Source organism: Sardina pilchardus, chromosome 20, assembly GCF_963854185.1.
Source record: "Sardina pilchardus chromosome 20, fSarPil1.1, whole genome shotgun sequence".
Classification (NCBI taxonomy): domain Eukaryota; kingdom Metazoa; phylum Chordata; class Actinopteri; order Clupeiformes; family Clupeidae; genus Sardina; species Sardina pilchardus.
Window position 1 is genome coordinate 7081621 of NC_085013.1, and position 15041 is coordinate 7096661.

General features: G+C 49.1%; 1 protein-coding gene across 9 annotated transcripts in view; it reads right to left on the bottom strand.

Annotated features, from left to right (window-relative positions):
• kiaa1109 (KIAA1109 ortholog) overlaps positions 1-15041 on the bottom strand; it is a 57351-nt gene that overhangs the window by 32857 nt on the left and 9453 nt on the right. For all 9 annotated transcript variants that reach the window (XM_062522473.1, XM_062522474.1, XM_062522481.1 and 6 more), the window contains exons 16-41: positions 14266-14363; positions 13817-13998; positions 13492-13598; positions 12725-12918; positions 12128-12325; positions 10964-11101; positions 10404-10580; positions 9685-9813; positions 9392-9511; positions 8702-8982; positions 8280-8524; positions 7964-8162; positions 6710-7526; positions 6391-6461; positions 6050-6223; positions 5722-5842; positions 5275-5415; positions 4806-4927; positions 4452-4630; positions 4038-4256; positions 3607-3815; positions 3268-3413; positions 2838-2988; positions 2484-2636; positions 1985-2222; positions 174-319 (exon numbers count right to left, since the gene is read on the bottom strand). In XM_062522473.1, coding sequence (XP_062378457.1) covers positions 174-319; positions 1985-2222; positions 2484-2636; positions 2838-2988; positions 3268-3413; positions 3607-3815; positions 4038-4256; positions 4452-4630; positions 4806-4927; positions 5275-5415; positions 5722-5842; positions 6050-6223; positions 6391-6461; positions 6710-7526; positions 7964-8162; positions 8280-8524; positions 8702-8982; positions 9392-9511; positions 9685-9813; positions 10404-10580; positions 10964-11101; positions 12128-12325; positions 12725-12918; positions 13492-13598; positions 13817-13998; positions 14266-14363 — 4955 coding nt within the window. The remainder of the gene's footprint in view (positions 1-173; positions 320-1984; positions 2223-2483; positions 2637-2837; positions 2989-3267; positions 3414-3606; positions 3816-4037; positions 4257-4451; positions 4631-4805; positions 4928-5274; positions 5416-5721; positions 5843-6049; positions 6224-6390; positions 6462-6709; positions 7527-7963; positions 8163-8279; positions 8525-8701; positions 8983-9391; positions 9512-9684; positions 9814-10403; positions 10581-10963; positions 11102-12127; positions 12326-12724; positions 12919-13491; positions 13599-13816; positions 13999-14265; positions 14364-15041) is intronic.

Below are 15041 nucleotides of genomic sequence, written 5' to 3' on the forward strand. Positions count from 1 at the left end.
GATTTATTCTCCAATCAATTTTGTGGTCAATTCTAGTGCTTATGGTGAGGTTATTACAAGCTTATTGGACACATAAACTAATTTACAGATTCACACATAAAGAATATAGTGATCAGCTCATGTGAAGAACCCCCCCCTCCCCCCCCCCCCCTCAAACACACACACCCTCCTACCTTAATCCTGAGCGCTGACTCGCTGTGTGTGTGGGATTTGGAGAGTTTCCTCATGATCTCCACGCCGCTCACAGGTGCTGAGTTGCCTGTCTGGGCTGGACGACTACACACACCTTCCAACAGCATTGTGTGCTCACTCACAGCGCCTTCAAACACACACACACACACACACATACAGTATACCATGAGCACATGAAGGGACACAAACAGAGAGAATATACACCCAAAGGCACCATATCACACACATATCCCATGCGCAGAGCTATGCCGCCATTCATGCCAATCACACTGTATGATTTGGAAATGACCTTGCGAACATAAGATGGAGGACATTCACCAAATGTACAACCCACCCAAATCCCAATGAGCCTCTACCTCAGGCATCACCAAATGGCGGACCGCGGTCCGGGTCCGGACCCAGTGACGGTTTTGTCCGGACCCGTTAAAATTGTCGGCCTAATATTTTGATAGAGCATCATCGGTGGCCAAGCCAATCAACTCGATTGTTTACGTTTCAGCAACAGAGAATAGGCCAAGCGGGAGACAGAGAGGAGATGAGAGAAAATGGCTTGCTCAAAAATAGATGGTGATAACCAAACTTTTAAAGACGAGTGGACGGACCAATATGTTCGTTCTGCTGTGAATATGTGCTGTGAAACTGTGGCGTTGATAAAAAAAAAAAAAAAAGGAAACGTTAGCGTCACTATGAGATCAAACACGGGTCGTTTGAGGAAATGTAGCCGACGCACAGAGGTCCGCCGTGAGGGCAAGTCAGACTTGAGAAGCACTCCGAGGGCGCAGACCCCCGCAAGCGCCCACTGAGTCCAGACGGTTATTCGGATCACTCCCAAAATGTAATCGTTTCTTGTTTAGGTAAATTCAGACCTTCCATCCATACGTTTTTGAGTTATCTTGGTAACAAACAGACAAACAAACGCAAACCTCAATGAAAACATCCTCCTTGGCGGAGGGGCTAATAATTATCAAATTGAAAACACACTATGTGTCAGGTCTACTCCCGTGATCACGCATGCATTTACATGCAAATGAGTGTTCGTTAAAGATTGCGTGGATTTTGGTGCAAAACAAGAGAGCATTTGGCAATGGAACAGTTGTGAATGAGTGCTTAATGCGGATGCAGAAACTTTACAGATTCCATTGTCAGCTTCAACAACAAGAAAATCTGAACTATTAGCAGAGGATGTACTGGCACAGCTTGATGCAGCTGTTTAGAAAGCAGTATTTGTTTTCTTAAATATACACTTTTATTTTATTAAAAAGATTCTGAATGTTTTACATTAGGCCTAGGCCTACTTAAAATAAAGGGCCCATAGTTCAGGCTGCTCAAAGCTGTGTTTGCACTTTATATTTATTTTATTCAGTGTCTGTTGTCTGTTAACTTTATTGAAATGTAGACAACTACAGTATTGTTTTGCATTCAAGTAGGCTACCATTCAAGTTAAGACTCTTTGGTATGTTAAAAGCATAATACTTTGAAAACACTTGAAATTTAGCAATAAGTTAAATAGGCCTAGAAATGTACATGCGTTATTGATTTTATTAACATCAGGGTAGTCTACGCTATTTTGAGTGACAATATAAGATTCGGACCTTTGCTGGGAGGAAATTTTAGTAACTGGACCTCTTTGAATTTTAATTGAATACCCCTGCTCTACCTCAACAACGTGTTCTATCAATACGTGATATGGAAAGTATTTGTATCACTATGCAACACATTAGATCTTCTCCTCTGTGTGTGTGTGTGTGTGTGTGTGTGTGTGTGTGTGTGTGTGTGTCTCTCTCTCCCTCACCTGCGTCAAACTCAAACTCGGCGCCATCCGCACTGGTGTCGCTCTGGATGTTGGTGCAGTCGGGCCCAAGGGTGGGCTCTGGGGGGAAAGGGGCGGGCTCCTTGGGCTTTGGCAACTGATTGGGTCGAATGGGACCAATCGCCTTGAAGCCCTGCGTCACCACAATGAACTTCATCCACTGACGTGCCAGCGCCACCAAACCTTTCTTCAGGGTCACCAGAGCCGGCAGACCATCATTCTACAGACAGAAAGAGAGAAAAAGAAAGAGAGAGAGAGAGAAAGAGAGAGAGAGAGAGAAAGAAAAAGAAAGCGAGAGAAAGAGAAAGAAAGAAAGAATGAAAGAGAGAGAAATGATGAACTGAGTCTGAGAATAGTTTTCTTGAAATAATTTTATAAAATGTATAAATACATGAGTGCTGTATTGGTTGTCCATGAAGTAAATACCCCCTGTGATGCCCCAACTGCCCCCACCCCCGTGCATCTGCCCCATCCCTCTCACCATGGTGGCGTCCTCTATGATGGAGTAGTCGGCCTGCTGCAGGTATCTGTGCAGGATGTTGCACAGCAGACAGGACGGATCCTCATGCAAGAACCGAGAGCGCTTAGTCACGCGGTTATACTTGCTGCGGAACGGGATGTGGATGCTCTTTTTCTGTAAAGGGAATACACAGACAGGCAGACACACAGAAACAATGAGAGAAATCCACTTGGAATGAGACAGATAATGCAGCTCTGTAAATATATATTATATTGATTTAAAGTATGCAATATACATCTTATGTTGAGAAAGGTGCAGAAAGGTCTGAGTATGTATGTGTGCGTGCGTGTGTGTGTGTGTGTGTGTGTGTCTCACCTCCAGAGCCTCAGTCATGATGCAGCCCATGACGGCACACACACGGAGGGTGGTCTCCATCTCCAGCTTCTGCAGGGAGGACTTGAGCTGGTCAATAGGAACCAGCCAGGCCCCGACCGCTGGAGTCGCTGTGCTCAGGAGATTCAGCTGCCTGATCACACACACCAAGGAAGAGAAGGTTTCAGAGATAATGTGTGTGTGTGTGTGTGTGTGTGTGTGTCTGAGAGAGAGAGTGTGTGCAAAAGAAGTGCATTTATCTATACTTGGATTGCTTTTTGTGAAGTGAGTAGAGTACAAGGCTGAACCAATTCTGTGTGCTTATTGTATGCATGTGTTTGATCGAATCAAACTTAAAGCATAAGTGAATATCTATAGGTATTTTATGTGTGTGTGTGTGTGTGTGTGTGTGTGTGTGTGTGTGGGTGTCTACCTGGCTTGTGCTGGAGAGTGTACGTTGGTGGGGGCAGCGAAGCTAAACCAGATCTCTTTGATGGTCAGCTTCATGCTGCTGGAGTCGGGGGGCGGGGGCAACAGGGGGAGGTCCTTCTTCAGGTCATCAGACTCCACCCCTTCATCCTGCTCACAATCAGAATAGCCAATCAGGACCCAGAACTTAACAACCATCCACAAGAAACAGGCATCACAAACTAATATCCATTTCTGTCTCTGCAACAATATATGGAATAGAACACGACAAATAACATGACATTATTATGAATTATACAGTATACTTAATCATGGTTTTGTTGCCATGGCAACTGATCCGCACCTGCTCGTCTGAGTCGGAGTTGATGTTGGGCTCTGAGGGGCTCTGGGCGTCGTTGGGCAGGTTGTCGTCGGAGACGTCTGTGCTGTAGCCGCTGCCCGTCTGGGAGCCGCTGGAGCCGTTGGACTTGGAGGCGCCGCCCTTCACACAGCCGTCATTCCCACCCATCACCCCGAACGCACTGTAGAGGATGGCACCAGACTGGCGACCACCTGACCACACACACACACACACACACACACGTCACACACACACACACACACACACGAGACGAGGCTTATTCACAAGAAATACATGCTACATGGTAGGCTATCCTCTTCCATTTACAGTAAAACAAGCAATGACTATTATATTGTTTGTTGTTGTTCCAAGCAAGACTATTATAAACATGACTCTTTGTGTCTTCATTTTTCCGACAGTGTAAAGTGCGCTACCCTTGACGGTGAGGTTCTCGATGCCGCACTCGAACATGATCCAGCCCCACTTCTCCTGGGCGCCGGCGCGCGCGTGCTCGGGGGTCTGGTCAGTCACGTGCTCCGTGGTGATGGGCGGCTCGGTCTCGTCCACCAGGGCGAAGTCGTCCGTCTCCTCCAGGCTGAACAGCACTTTGGACTTCTCAAACGGAATGGCAGTGATGGCACAGGCTCCTAGATCTGTTCACACACACACACGCACACGCACACACACACACACACACACACACACACACACACACACACACACACACACACACACACACACTTATTCAAATATTCCAAAAAGACTTCAACATGGCAAAATCAACGTGTGTATATTTGAGTGTGTTTGTGCTTTTGTGTGTGTGTGAGTGTGTGTGTGTGTGTGTGTACCTGACGAGTTCAGGCCACGCAGCTGGCCGTGTATCCTGTGGACGTTGAGGCGAGCTGCGATCTCTTTGCCCTTTTCCACACCAGCGTTGGAGCGCAAGGAGCCGCTCGACTGGGGCGCCATCTTGGAGGAGAACTTCTCCATCATCACCAACGTCTTTTCTGTGTCCTCCACGATACCCCTAAAAGAGCGCACGCACACACGCACGCACACACGCACACACACCATTACACATCAAGACACATCACAACCGATGCCATCCCATAAATGAATGCTGTGTTATTATTCAGTGAGTGTACTGTATATGCGGTATGTTGGCCACATCACGCATCAGAAGTGTAGAGTGTGCGTGTTACCTGTTCATGCGGAATTGAGTTCCGATTCTGTCGAAGCAGAGGGCCACCAGAGACACGTGCGTAAAGTTCTTATTAGTGGGGGAGCCCTCCTCTACAGACGCCTGAAGCACACACAGATTCACCTGCAACCACACACACACACACACATCAAGCTCCTGCATTAGTGGACTGATACACTATGGGCATGGATACACATAGGCACTTGCGTGGACACACACACACACACACACACACACACACACACACACACACACACACACACACACACACACACACACACACACACACACACACACACACACACACACACACACACACACACACACACACACACACACACACACACACACACACACACACACACACACACACACACACACACACACACAACTGTCCTGATACCAAGCAGGGAGCTGAATGTGCAGACAAACATATTGTTCTCACAGACACAAGCACAAACAGGCAGTACCTTGGGAACAGTGACATTGGCTTGAAGGCCCTTGATTTTCACATTGTCTGGTTTGACTGACAGGTCTGTCTGGCCGTGGGTAGTAGTCATTGAGGCTGGAGTCTCAGTCTTTGACAGCTTGTGCTCAGGTTTCTGCTGAGTCTGTAAACAAATAAATAAAGCAACATATAATTTATTAGATCTATTATTTATTAAAAGTTTTTTTTAACAATATTAAATACCCACAAGGTTACGTGTGCTAGCCTATTTATGATTACAACATCAATAATATTACTATTGCCCACATCTAATGTACGTGTTTGTTTGAGTGCTGGATACTCAATACTGTTGGTATGTTCAATAGCGAGCAACATCACACTACGCAGTCTGTTGTGAGTGAGTCTGTGCTGCATATTGCATGCGGACATTGTTGCATATTGCATGCATGAGTGCCGTGTGGGAACTCACAGTGTCTGCAACAGTAGACTTGCTGATCTGGTAAGCCTCGTTCAGCACCCTGCCGTGAAGGTCATCCAGAATGGAGGCAGGGTGGCGAATACTTGTATAGTGCACCATGGACTCAATATACCTACAACACACACACACACACACACACACACACACCAACATTTACAATTAAAAAAGCTTTGGTTCACTGATGTTGCAGTAACTAATTGTGGATACATACATGCACACCAACATCCCATTACAATACCAAATCGGTCTGTACACCAAAATATCTATGGCTGTCACACACACACACACACACACACACACACTTAGGTCAGACACACACCTGTCCAGCGCATCTGCCACCAGAGGGGTGAGGACCACATTAACGGCTCCCTTGACCTCCACGATGGCGGTGGTCCTGGTCTGGGCCAGGGGCTGGTCCACCGTCCAGTCCTCTGTTGTGGTCTCCTCGTCTGTGTTGTCCATCGCCCGCTTGTCCAGAGGTGTGTAAGGGGTACTACACACATGCACACACAAAAGGTCAGCCACACAAACACATACACACATATAAACACACTCAGAGGGTCAGCCACACACACACGCACGCACGCACGCACGCACGCACGCACGCACGCGTATTGTGTGTGGTTGAAATTGATGTTTGTTGATGGAGCGAATGTTTACCTGCAGGCGTCTCCCATCAGCTGCACTCCTCTGTCCAATAATGAACTGGCAGAGAGACCAGCTTTCACCATCTTTCAGGAAAACAACAAGCACACAGAGAGAGAGAGAGAGAGGGGGAGAGAAGGAGGGAGAAAGAGAGATAAAGAAAGGCAGACATCCAGACAGTCAGGCAAAGTGTTTGCACTGTGACAACCTGCATTCAATAGCTATTTCCATGCTAGCAAGCTACTATTTACAGCATTTTTGTGAAATGAAAGATACAGATACTTGCTCTTAGCATCACTATGTGCTAGATCTTGAAACACACGCACACACCAACCTTGAAGGAGGGTATGGACAGCTGATCAAAAGAGGCCGAGCTCTCCTCGCTGGTGGGAGTGTCCAGATCCAAGGGGCGGTGCAGCGACGACTTCGAGGTCCTCTTGTTGGTCGGCTGCTTGACGGACCAGTTGGCGACGTGGTAGTGCGCCAGGTAGCTCTGGTAGCACGCCATCAGGTGGGGCTGGGTGGTGAGCAGGCCCTGGTCGCCGCGCTCCGTCTCCACGGAGACCACCTCCTCCTCGAGCCCGAGAGCCGAGACGAAGGAGGCCTGCGAGGTGTGGCTGGGCAGCGGCAGCGGGCGCGGCTCCGAGGCCACCGACAGCGGGCCCTCCACGCTGTGGTAGATGGACGTGCGGCTCTGGACCTCGGACATGCACGGCGGCGGGCACTGCTGCTGCTGGCGCCGGCGCCGCTTGCGGCCCGGGTACGTGCCGGGCCCCTCGTCGCTGCTGATGGGCTCGAACTCCTCGTTGGCCGAGAAGTAGGCCTCGCTGTCGGCCACCGACATGGACGAGTCCACCGAGCGGTACTGGTGGAAGGTGCTGGAGTCGGCCGACGGCGTGAACGGGAAGGAGCCGTAGCTGCGGCGCTGGCGCGGCGAGTCCAGCACGTTCTCGTCGCTGCGCGACACCTCGCTGCTGAACTGGACGCCCGACGGCGCCGCCGCCTTCTCGGCGAACACGGCCGCCGACAGGCTCTTGGTGCTGCCCAGGCGCGCCGACTGGACGGAGGACTGGCGCGTGAGCGGCGAGCGGAGAGGCGAGCGGAGAGGGGGGCCGTCGGTGCCCGGGGGCTCGGGGGGGGACCCCATGATCCTGCAGCGGGGACGCAGCAACAACACGGCTACTTAACACTGCGCCAACTAACACCAAACACCAACTGAGTCGGTCTTCCTATCCTGTCTGTGCATTGTGTGTGTCCTGTGTGCCTCATCTGTGCTAGTGTATCGTATGAGTGGTGTGTGTGTGTGTCCACGTGTGTGTTTTTTTTATGAGTATGAGTGTGTGTGTGTGAATGTGTGTGTGTGTGTGTGTGTGTGTGTGTGTGTGTGTGTGTGTGTGTGTGTGTGTGTGTCCTGCTGCTCCTGTGGCCTGTTGAGAGGATTAATGTGTGTTCAGTCTGTTAGTCTGTGTCAGTCGTGTCAATCTGTGTAGTACAGTGAGAACTCTAGAATGGTAGAAATTATGGAATGGGCCTGTGCTAGCTGGTATATATGTTTGTACATAATAACAAGAGAGAAAAAAAGACTTACTCAGTACTGGGGGTGGGGCTATCTCTTTCTCCAGCCAATAGGGGCAGAGCAGCACTGGAGGAGGAGTTTTCCTCTGAGGAGGAGGCGGAGCTGTGAGAACGCTGGGGCACCTGCAGGCTCAGGTGCTGCTGGCTCTGCCTCTCGCCGTTCACCAATGGGGCCGGAGAACAGTTGTCTCTATGGATACCAATACTCTTACCTGCAAAACCAGACCAATCAGCATTAGCATTTGAGAAATACTGACCAATCAGCATCAGCCTCAGAAAAAATCCAACCAATGAAAGTGGGATACATAAATAATGCTTTATGGTCATACCATCTGAAAGCTTGGGAGTCTCTTTTGTGACAATCAGCTCTCCAGGGTGCAGCAGTGATTGGCCGTAGCACATGTCACTCTCGGCGCTAGTGCAGGAGAAGGCGGAGCTGGAGGAGGGGGTCATCTCCTCGAGACGGAAGAAGTCCACTCCGCCCGAGGAGCCGGCGAAGAAGCGGCAGCCGCCCAGACAGCCACAGCGCGTCCTGTTGCGCTTGAACTTCTCATCAGGCCACAGGAAGTAGAGCCTAGATCACAAACATATAAACACCAGACACACACACACACACACAAACACACAGACATACATGCATACACACAAAACCCACACACACGGTGAGACAGGATAGGAACAGATATAAATACTTCCATCCTTATTTACCTTGATGAGTTCACCACACACACACACACACACACACACACACCTCTTGGTGTACGCGTCGTGCAGCTCCAGGAACCTCCTCTGCACCTCGTACTTGGCAGGGTGGTCAGCAGCCAGCGCGATGTCGGCCGTCACCAGGTTAAAGGTCACGGAGCCGGCCTCCAGCCAATGGGAGCGGCGCAGAAGAGGCGGGGGCAGGCCCAGGCGCGCCCCCTCCTGCTGCTCGATGAACTGGCTGATGAGCACCTCGTGCAGCGCCGCGCTGATGCCCTCGCCCACCGTGGCCGTGTGCAGGTTACAGGTGGCCACGCGCACCGCGCCCGTCTGGGGGGGGAGGGGGGGGCACACAAACATCAGGTCAGACAGAGCACACACACACACACACACACACACACGCACGCACACAGCGAGATAGGATAGGAACAGATATAAACACTTCTATCAAATCTTTATTTGAGAATGGTGAGTTCACGCACACACACACACACACACACACACACACACACACACACAATCATGCAATGTACAATGCTGGTGGAACAAACCAGAGATCAAACATAGATACACAAAGACGGACATGTCCCTGACCAACACTGACAGGTACTGCAGATGCTGTAGTGTAGTAAGCTTATATAGAACAGAGGTATTCAAAACAAGAGGTGGTTCATTCGTTCTATATCCGTAGGCCTACAGTTGCTCTCTCATACGAGGGGGGTGTGTTTGTGTGTCTGACCTTTATGTTGGCAGCACAGCCATGCTCCACGATGAAGAGCTGCACACCGTCCATAGACAGGCGGGTCATGGTGTACTTCAGGTCCTCAGATGTTCGACATGGACCAGGCAGGGTTGTTGACTACAGAGACAGACACAAACATATTTTGTTATGACTAATACTATTATTGATTCTCCATCTTGTGCATCTTGTGTGTGTGTGTGTGTGTGTGTGTGTGTGTGTGTGTGTGTGTGTGTGTGTGTGTGTGTGTGTGTGTGTGTATGTGATTGTGTGCGTGTGTGTGTGTGTGTTACCTTGGCATCACACACTCGGCGGTCCACTCCGTGTTGGCAGGTGACCGAGGGCTTTGGCTGCTCCAGCTGGAACTCCCGTGACATCACATGGAACACAAACGCCTCACCCCATTCCAGTAGAGAGGCACACTACCACACACACACCCACACACACCCACACACACACAAACATTATACACACCCTAAGACTCCCAGTTGCACAATTCAGCACACCTTGTGGAACCATTGATTTAATAATGTCAAACTCAATTTGTGTAGTCTAGGGGGATGCCGTATTGCGAAAATCCAATTAACTTGCCATTAACCTATATACACTCTCAAGGTACACCTTCTGGAAAGACCATCTTGTGTGGACTCACTGACGAAATAGCACACGTACCACATCTCTTTGCACTCTGCAGTGGTAGCACACAAATCCACATACTTCCACACACACACACCAATGTAAACACACTCCCCCTCATTCAAACAAACACACACACAGTCTCACAAACACACTCCCTGTCTTTCATTCTTCCATACACACACACACACAGCCACACAACCACACACACACTCCCACATAAACACACTCCCTGTCTTACACACACACACACACACACACACCGCACAGCCACAACCACACACACACTCCCACATAAACACACTCCCTGTCTCACACACACACACACACTTACATATAAACACTCTCTCTATCTTACACACACACACACACACACCTGTGGCACGGTGACTCTCCCGGTGAGGGCTCCGGCCTGCATGTCGATGAGCCAGGCGTACTCCAGTGTGTCGCTGCCCGCGGGCAGACCTTCGGCGGAGAACATGGCGTGGGCGCGCATCTGCAGGCCCGACAGACTCAGGTGCCCGTCACGCAGCACGCCGTCCACAGAGGGGCGCTACACGCACAGATCACACACACACACACACACACACACACACACACACACACACACACACACACACACACACACAGACACACACAGACACACACACACACACACACACACACACACACACACACACACACACACAGACACACACACACACACACACACACACACACATTACTCTTTTCACCTCTTCAGAGTTCAAGTTTGTCATCTATCTGGTAGACTTTATTGCGCAAGGCTACAGCTCAGGATCCTATGCTTACACTTTTGACTTTCCATTCAATAACATTTATTCTCACACAAATCACTACGATTCTTTCTGTTTGCATCTCACATTTAAACATAACATCAAAACAATTAAACATAACATATTTCCAACAGACACACACCTGGTAGTTGTCACTGACAAAAACATGCAGAGGGGAGAGGACCAGCTGCAGCAGAGTCTCTTTGTAGGACTTCTTCATCTCAAAGCAGAGGCGCTCCATAAAGCCAGCTGGACCCTCAGGGCCATCATTGCTGCAGTGCTGTTTTACACAGAGAGAGAGAGAGAGATAGAGAGAGATAGAGAGAGAGAGATAGAGAAACATAGAGCGAGAGAGAAACCAAGAGATAGAGATGGATAGATAAACAGATAGAGAGAAACATAGAGAGAGAAACAAAGAGATAAAGAGAGAGAGAGAGAGAGAGAGAGAGAGAGAGAGAGAGAGAGAGAGAGAGAGAGAAACATAGGGAGAGAAACAAACAAAGAGAGAGATTTATGAGTGTCATAAAGGACCACCAGCAGAAACACAATATGTGCAACTGGTGCACATGCCTAGACAATAGCTGGAAAACCGATACAAAAACTTCACACTGTGAGCTTCCTTCCTCCCCTCCCAAGGTCATGTGTGTGGAAGTGTTGAGTTCCCCTCAGCCACTGAGGATGTCTAGCCCTCGCTATATTTAGCTCTCACAATGTTATCTTACAGTGTGAAGGTTTCTTTTTCCAGTTTCAATGACAGCTGTGAAAATGCTAATCAAAGTGTAAAAAAACCAAACTATTTCATAGATGAGCAAATAATGATAACAATAGGAAATTCAACCATGCAGTAGTATAAACTGCACTCCACACAGGCGTCTGTGTATGTACTGTATGTTAACATGGATATGTGTGTGTGTGTATGTGTGTGTGTGTGTGTGTGTGTGTGCCTGCATATACGCATGTGTGCATGTCTGTGTGTGTGTGTGTGTGTGTGTGTGTGTGTGTGTGTGTGTACGTGCCTGCATATATGCCTGTGTGTATGTCTGTGTGTGTGTGTGTGTGTCTGTGTGCCTGCATAAATGCATGTGTGCATGTCTGTGTGTGTGTGTGTGTGTGTGTGTGTGTGTGTGTGTACGTGCCTGCATATATGCCTGTGTGTATGTCTGTGTGTGTGTGTCTGCATATATGTCTGTGTGTGTGTGTGTGTGTGTGTACGTGCCTGCATATATGCCTGTGTGTATGTCTGTGTGTGTGTGTCTGCATATATGTCTGTGTGTGTGTGTGTGTGTGTGTGTATGTGTGTACTGACTATGGGCAGGCGTCCGTGCACCCTGTGCAGGTTGATGAGCACGGTGATGTCCCAGGGTCTGAGGGAGAGCGGGTGGGGCGTCTCCTTCTCCTCCACGGCCCCCGTCCAGCCCAGCGACGACGAGCACGAGCTCAGCACCGGGCTGGACACACACTCCTCGAAATCGGTGTACATGTCGTCCTCGCCAAAGTAGTTCTCCTAATCAGACAAACACAAACACACACACACACACACGCACAACAAAACAAACAAACAAACAAGACATCAGGAGTGCATCAGGAGTAGATAATGACACCATAACAAATCAAATGTCATGGACATCTAGGTGTGTGAGAGTGTAGGTGTGTGTGTGTGTGTGTGTATGCGTACTGTATGTGTGCAAATGTGTGCACATGTGAAAGAGAATGTATGTGTGTGCATGTATGCAAATGCTTGAGAGTGTTAAATGCATGTGGTGGTACGTATGTGTGTGGACCTGTGGTGGTATGTATGTGTGTGTGTGTGTGTGTGTGTGTGGACCTGTGGTGGTATGTATGTGTGTGTGTGTGTGTGTGTGTGTGGACCTGTGGTGGTATGTATGTGAGTGTGTGTGTGTACCTTTATAGAGATGAGCGCCCGCAGCAGGGGGCCGTAGAGGGTGAGGTGTGACTCAGGACTCAGCTCCATCTCCACATGCAGCTTATCAGGAGGCAGCTCACTGGGGTCGGAGGTCATGCGTGGCGGAGGGGGCGCGGGAGGGACCTGCTCTGGGGGCCTCAGAGCTGAGAGCATGGACTCCTCCATCTCCGACACTGGACACAGAAAGACCCGTACATCATTACATTTTTTTTTGGTCTTTTTTTGCCTTTCATCGTATAGGACAGTAGAGAGAGACAGGAAGCAAACGGGAGCGAGAGCTGGGGTGGGATCGGGAAATGACCGCAGGCCTGACTCGAACCTGGGTCCCCCGTGGGCACTCGGACCCGTACATGGCACAAGCCTGATGCGCCAAAGCGCCCCCTAAATCATAACATTTTTATGAAGCAACCACACAATATCAAAGGCTAAAAGCCCTGCACAGCTTTCAGAAAACGGAATGATATCAAACAAATCAGTAGAGCTACACTGTGTTGAAAGGCGGGGAAAAGATGGAGCGCTCAAATCATTTGGGAGAACAGGAACATAAAGTCGACAGCAGCCCTATAACCGGAGAACAGTGATTCCATTTTATTATGCACTTTGAATATCAGTGTTGCCATATGGGCTTGGATTTACGCTGCTCACGTCTAATGAGAGCATCCAGACCCTTGGGTGAAGTGCACATCTGGCAACCCTAAAAAGAGCTCAGAGTGGCGTTTAGGCGAGGGTTGTAAAGAATCACTCACGAGACTGCTTGAGCTGCTGGTCGGCTTTCTGAGGGTAAATGGGATGCCAGGTGTAGTCGATGATGAGCAGGAAGTTGGGTACGCTCCAGCAGTCTACCCAGCCAGCCCTGAAGACACACAAACACAGAGAGAGAGAGAGAGAGAGCGAGACACACACACACACACACACACAAATCAATCATGAGATATGCATATTCAAAAGTACACAGTGCTTCTTTGAAGCATCAGTTAAACAAACACACAACAATTGTGAATGTGTGTGTGTGTGTGCGTGCGTGCGTGCGTGTGTGCGTGCGTGCGTGCGTGCGTGTGGGAGTGTTCTTACTCAGGCAGCGTGATGTTCCTCCAGCGGGCTTTGCTGGTTTTGGGTGGCACCCCCTGGTGTCCCTCCGGGGGCATGGAGTTGTCGGGGGTGCGCGTGGCCTGGTAGTCGTTGGCCAGTGTGAGCAGGGAGTAGCGGCTGGGGTGGCAGTCCGGCAGACACAGACGCATGTCTGTGTCCTCCGACTGCAACACACACACACACACAGTTATTTTGAGTGCATATACTGTACATGCATGTGTCAAATTCAAAAACACTCTATAATAACCTTTGCTTTAGTGATAATCTGCATCTCTCATGTTCTGCCCTGCTAATTACTCATGTCTTGACTCAAACTTGACACAAACTGACTAGACAACAGTTTAACGAGTATAAAAACATGTTTAAATACGTTGCGGCTGTGCATGTACGCATTTCTGTATGGACATATGTCTTATGTATACATAACATACCTTAAGGCGGAAGCAGGTGTTGCATGTGGTGGGGACAAACTCATTGAAGGGGAGAGTGAAGTCAATAGTCAGAGTTTCTCCACATGCAGCCAGATAGACTGTAGGAACAAGGGAACAGAGAGGGGTGAGAGAGGGGAGGGATGAAGGGACAGAGAGAGAAAGGGAGGGAGGGAATGATAACTTCAGTTTAACTCTGAAGCTGTGTGGTCATGCTTAGGACTTCACAAACTACTGACAGTTTGCAGATGTTTCTAGATATCCATATTCGTCTTCTTGATATCGGTGTGAAAATGTTATTTATTGTTGTTTTTCAGGGTATTTATGGTCTATTTATTGTGTCTGTGTTTTAGAAACCCCCCTTTGGAGTCAAAGACCAATTTCCACTTTTGTGGACAATAAAGCTATTAGTAGGCTCACTCGACTTGTCAAGTCGACTGCAGTCGGATGCAGTCGACTGCAAACAGAAACTTAATTTGCGTAATATGCAGTGCATGCTGGTTAGACGTGTTGTTCGACTTGAAGAAATGTTGTGATCATGTCACAAAAATGCGACCATGTCACGTCACTCAAAACTCGCGGGTTGAAGACGCGTGCAGTCATATTTCACAGCTCTCTGCATTTGGATTTAAACGCCTGCAACCGGCTGGATCCCGCCCCATGACGTCAGTTCAAGTACGTGATAGGGCCGTTTGGAACAGGTTATGTTCCACGATTATGACAGGGGTCTCGTTCTGCCTCCTTACCAAAGATTCTATAGCGGAGCAAGATGGATCAGT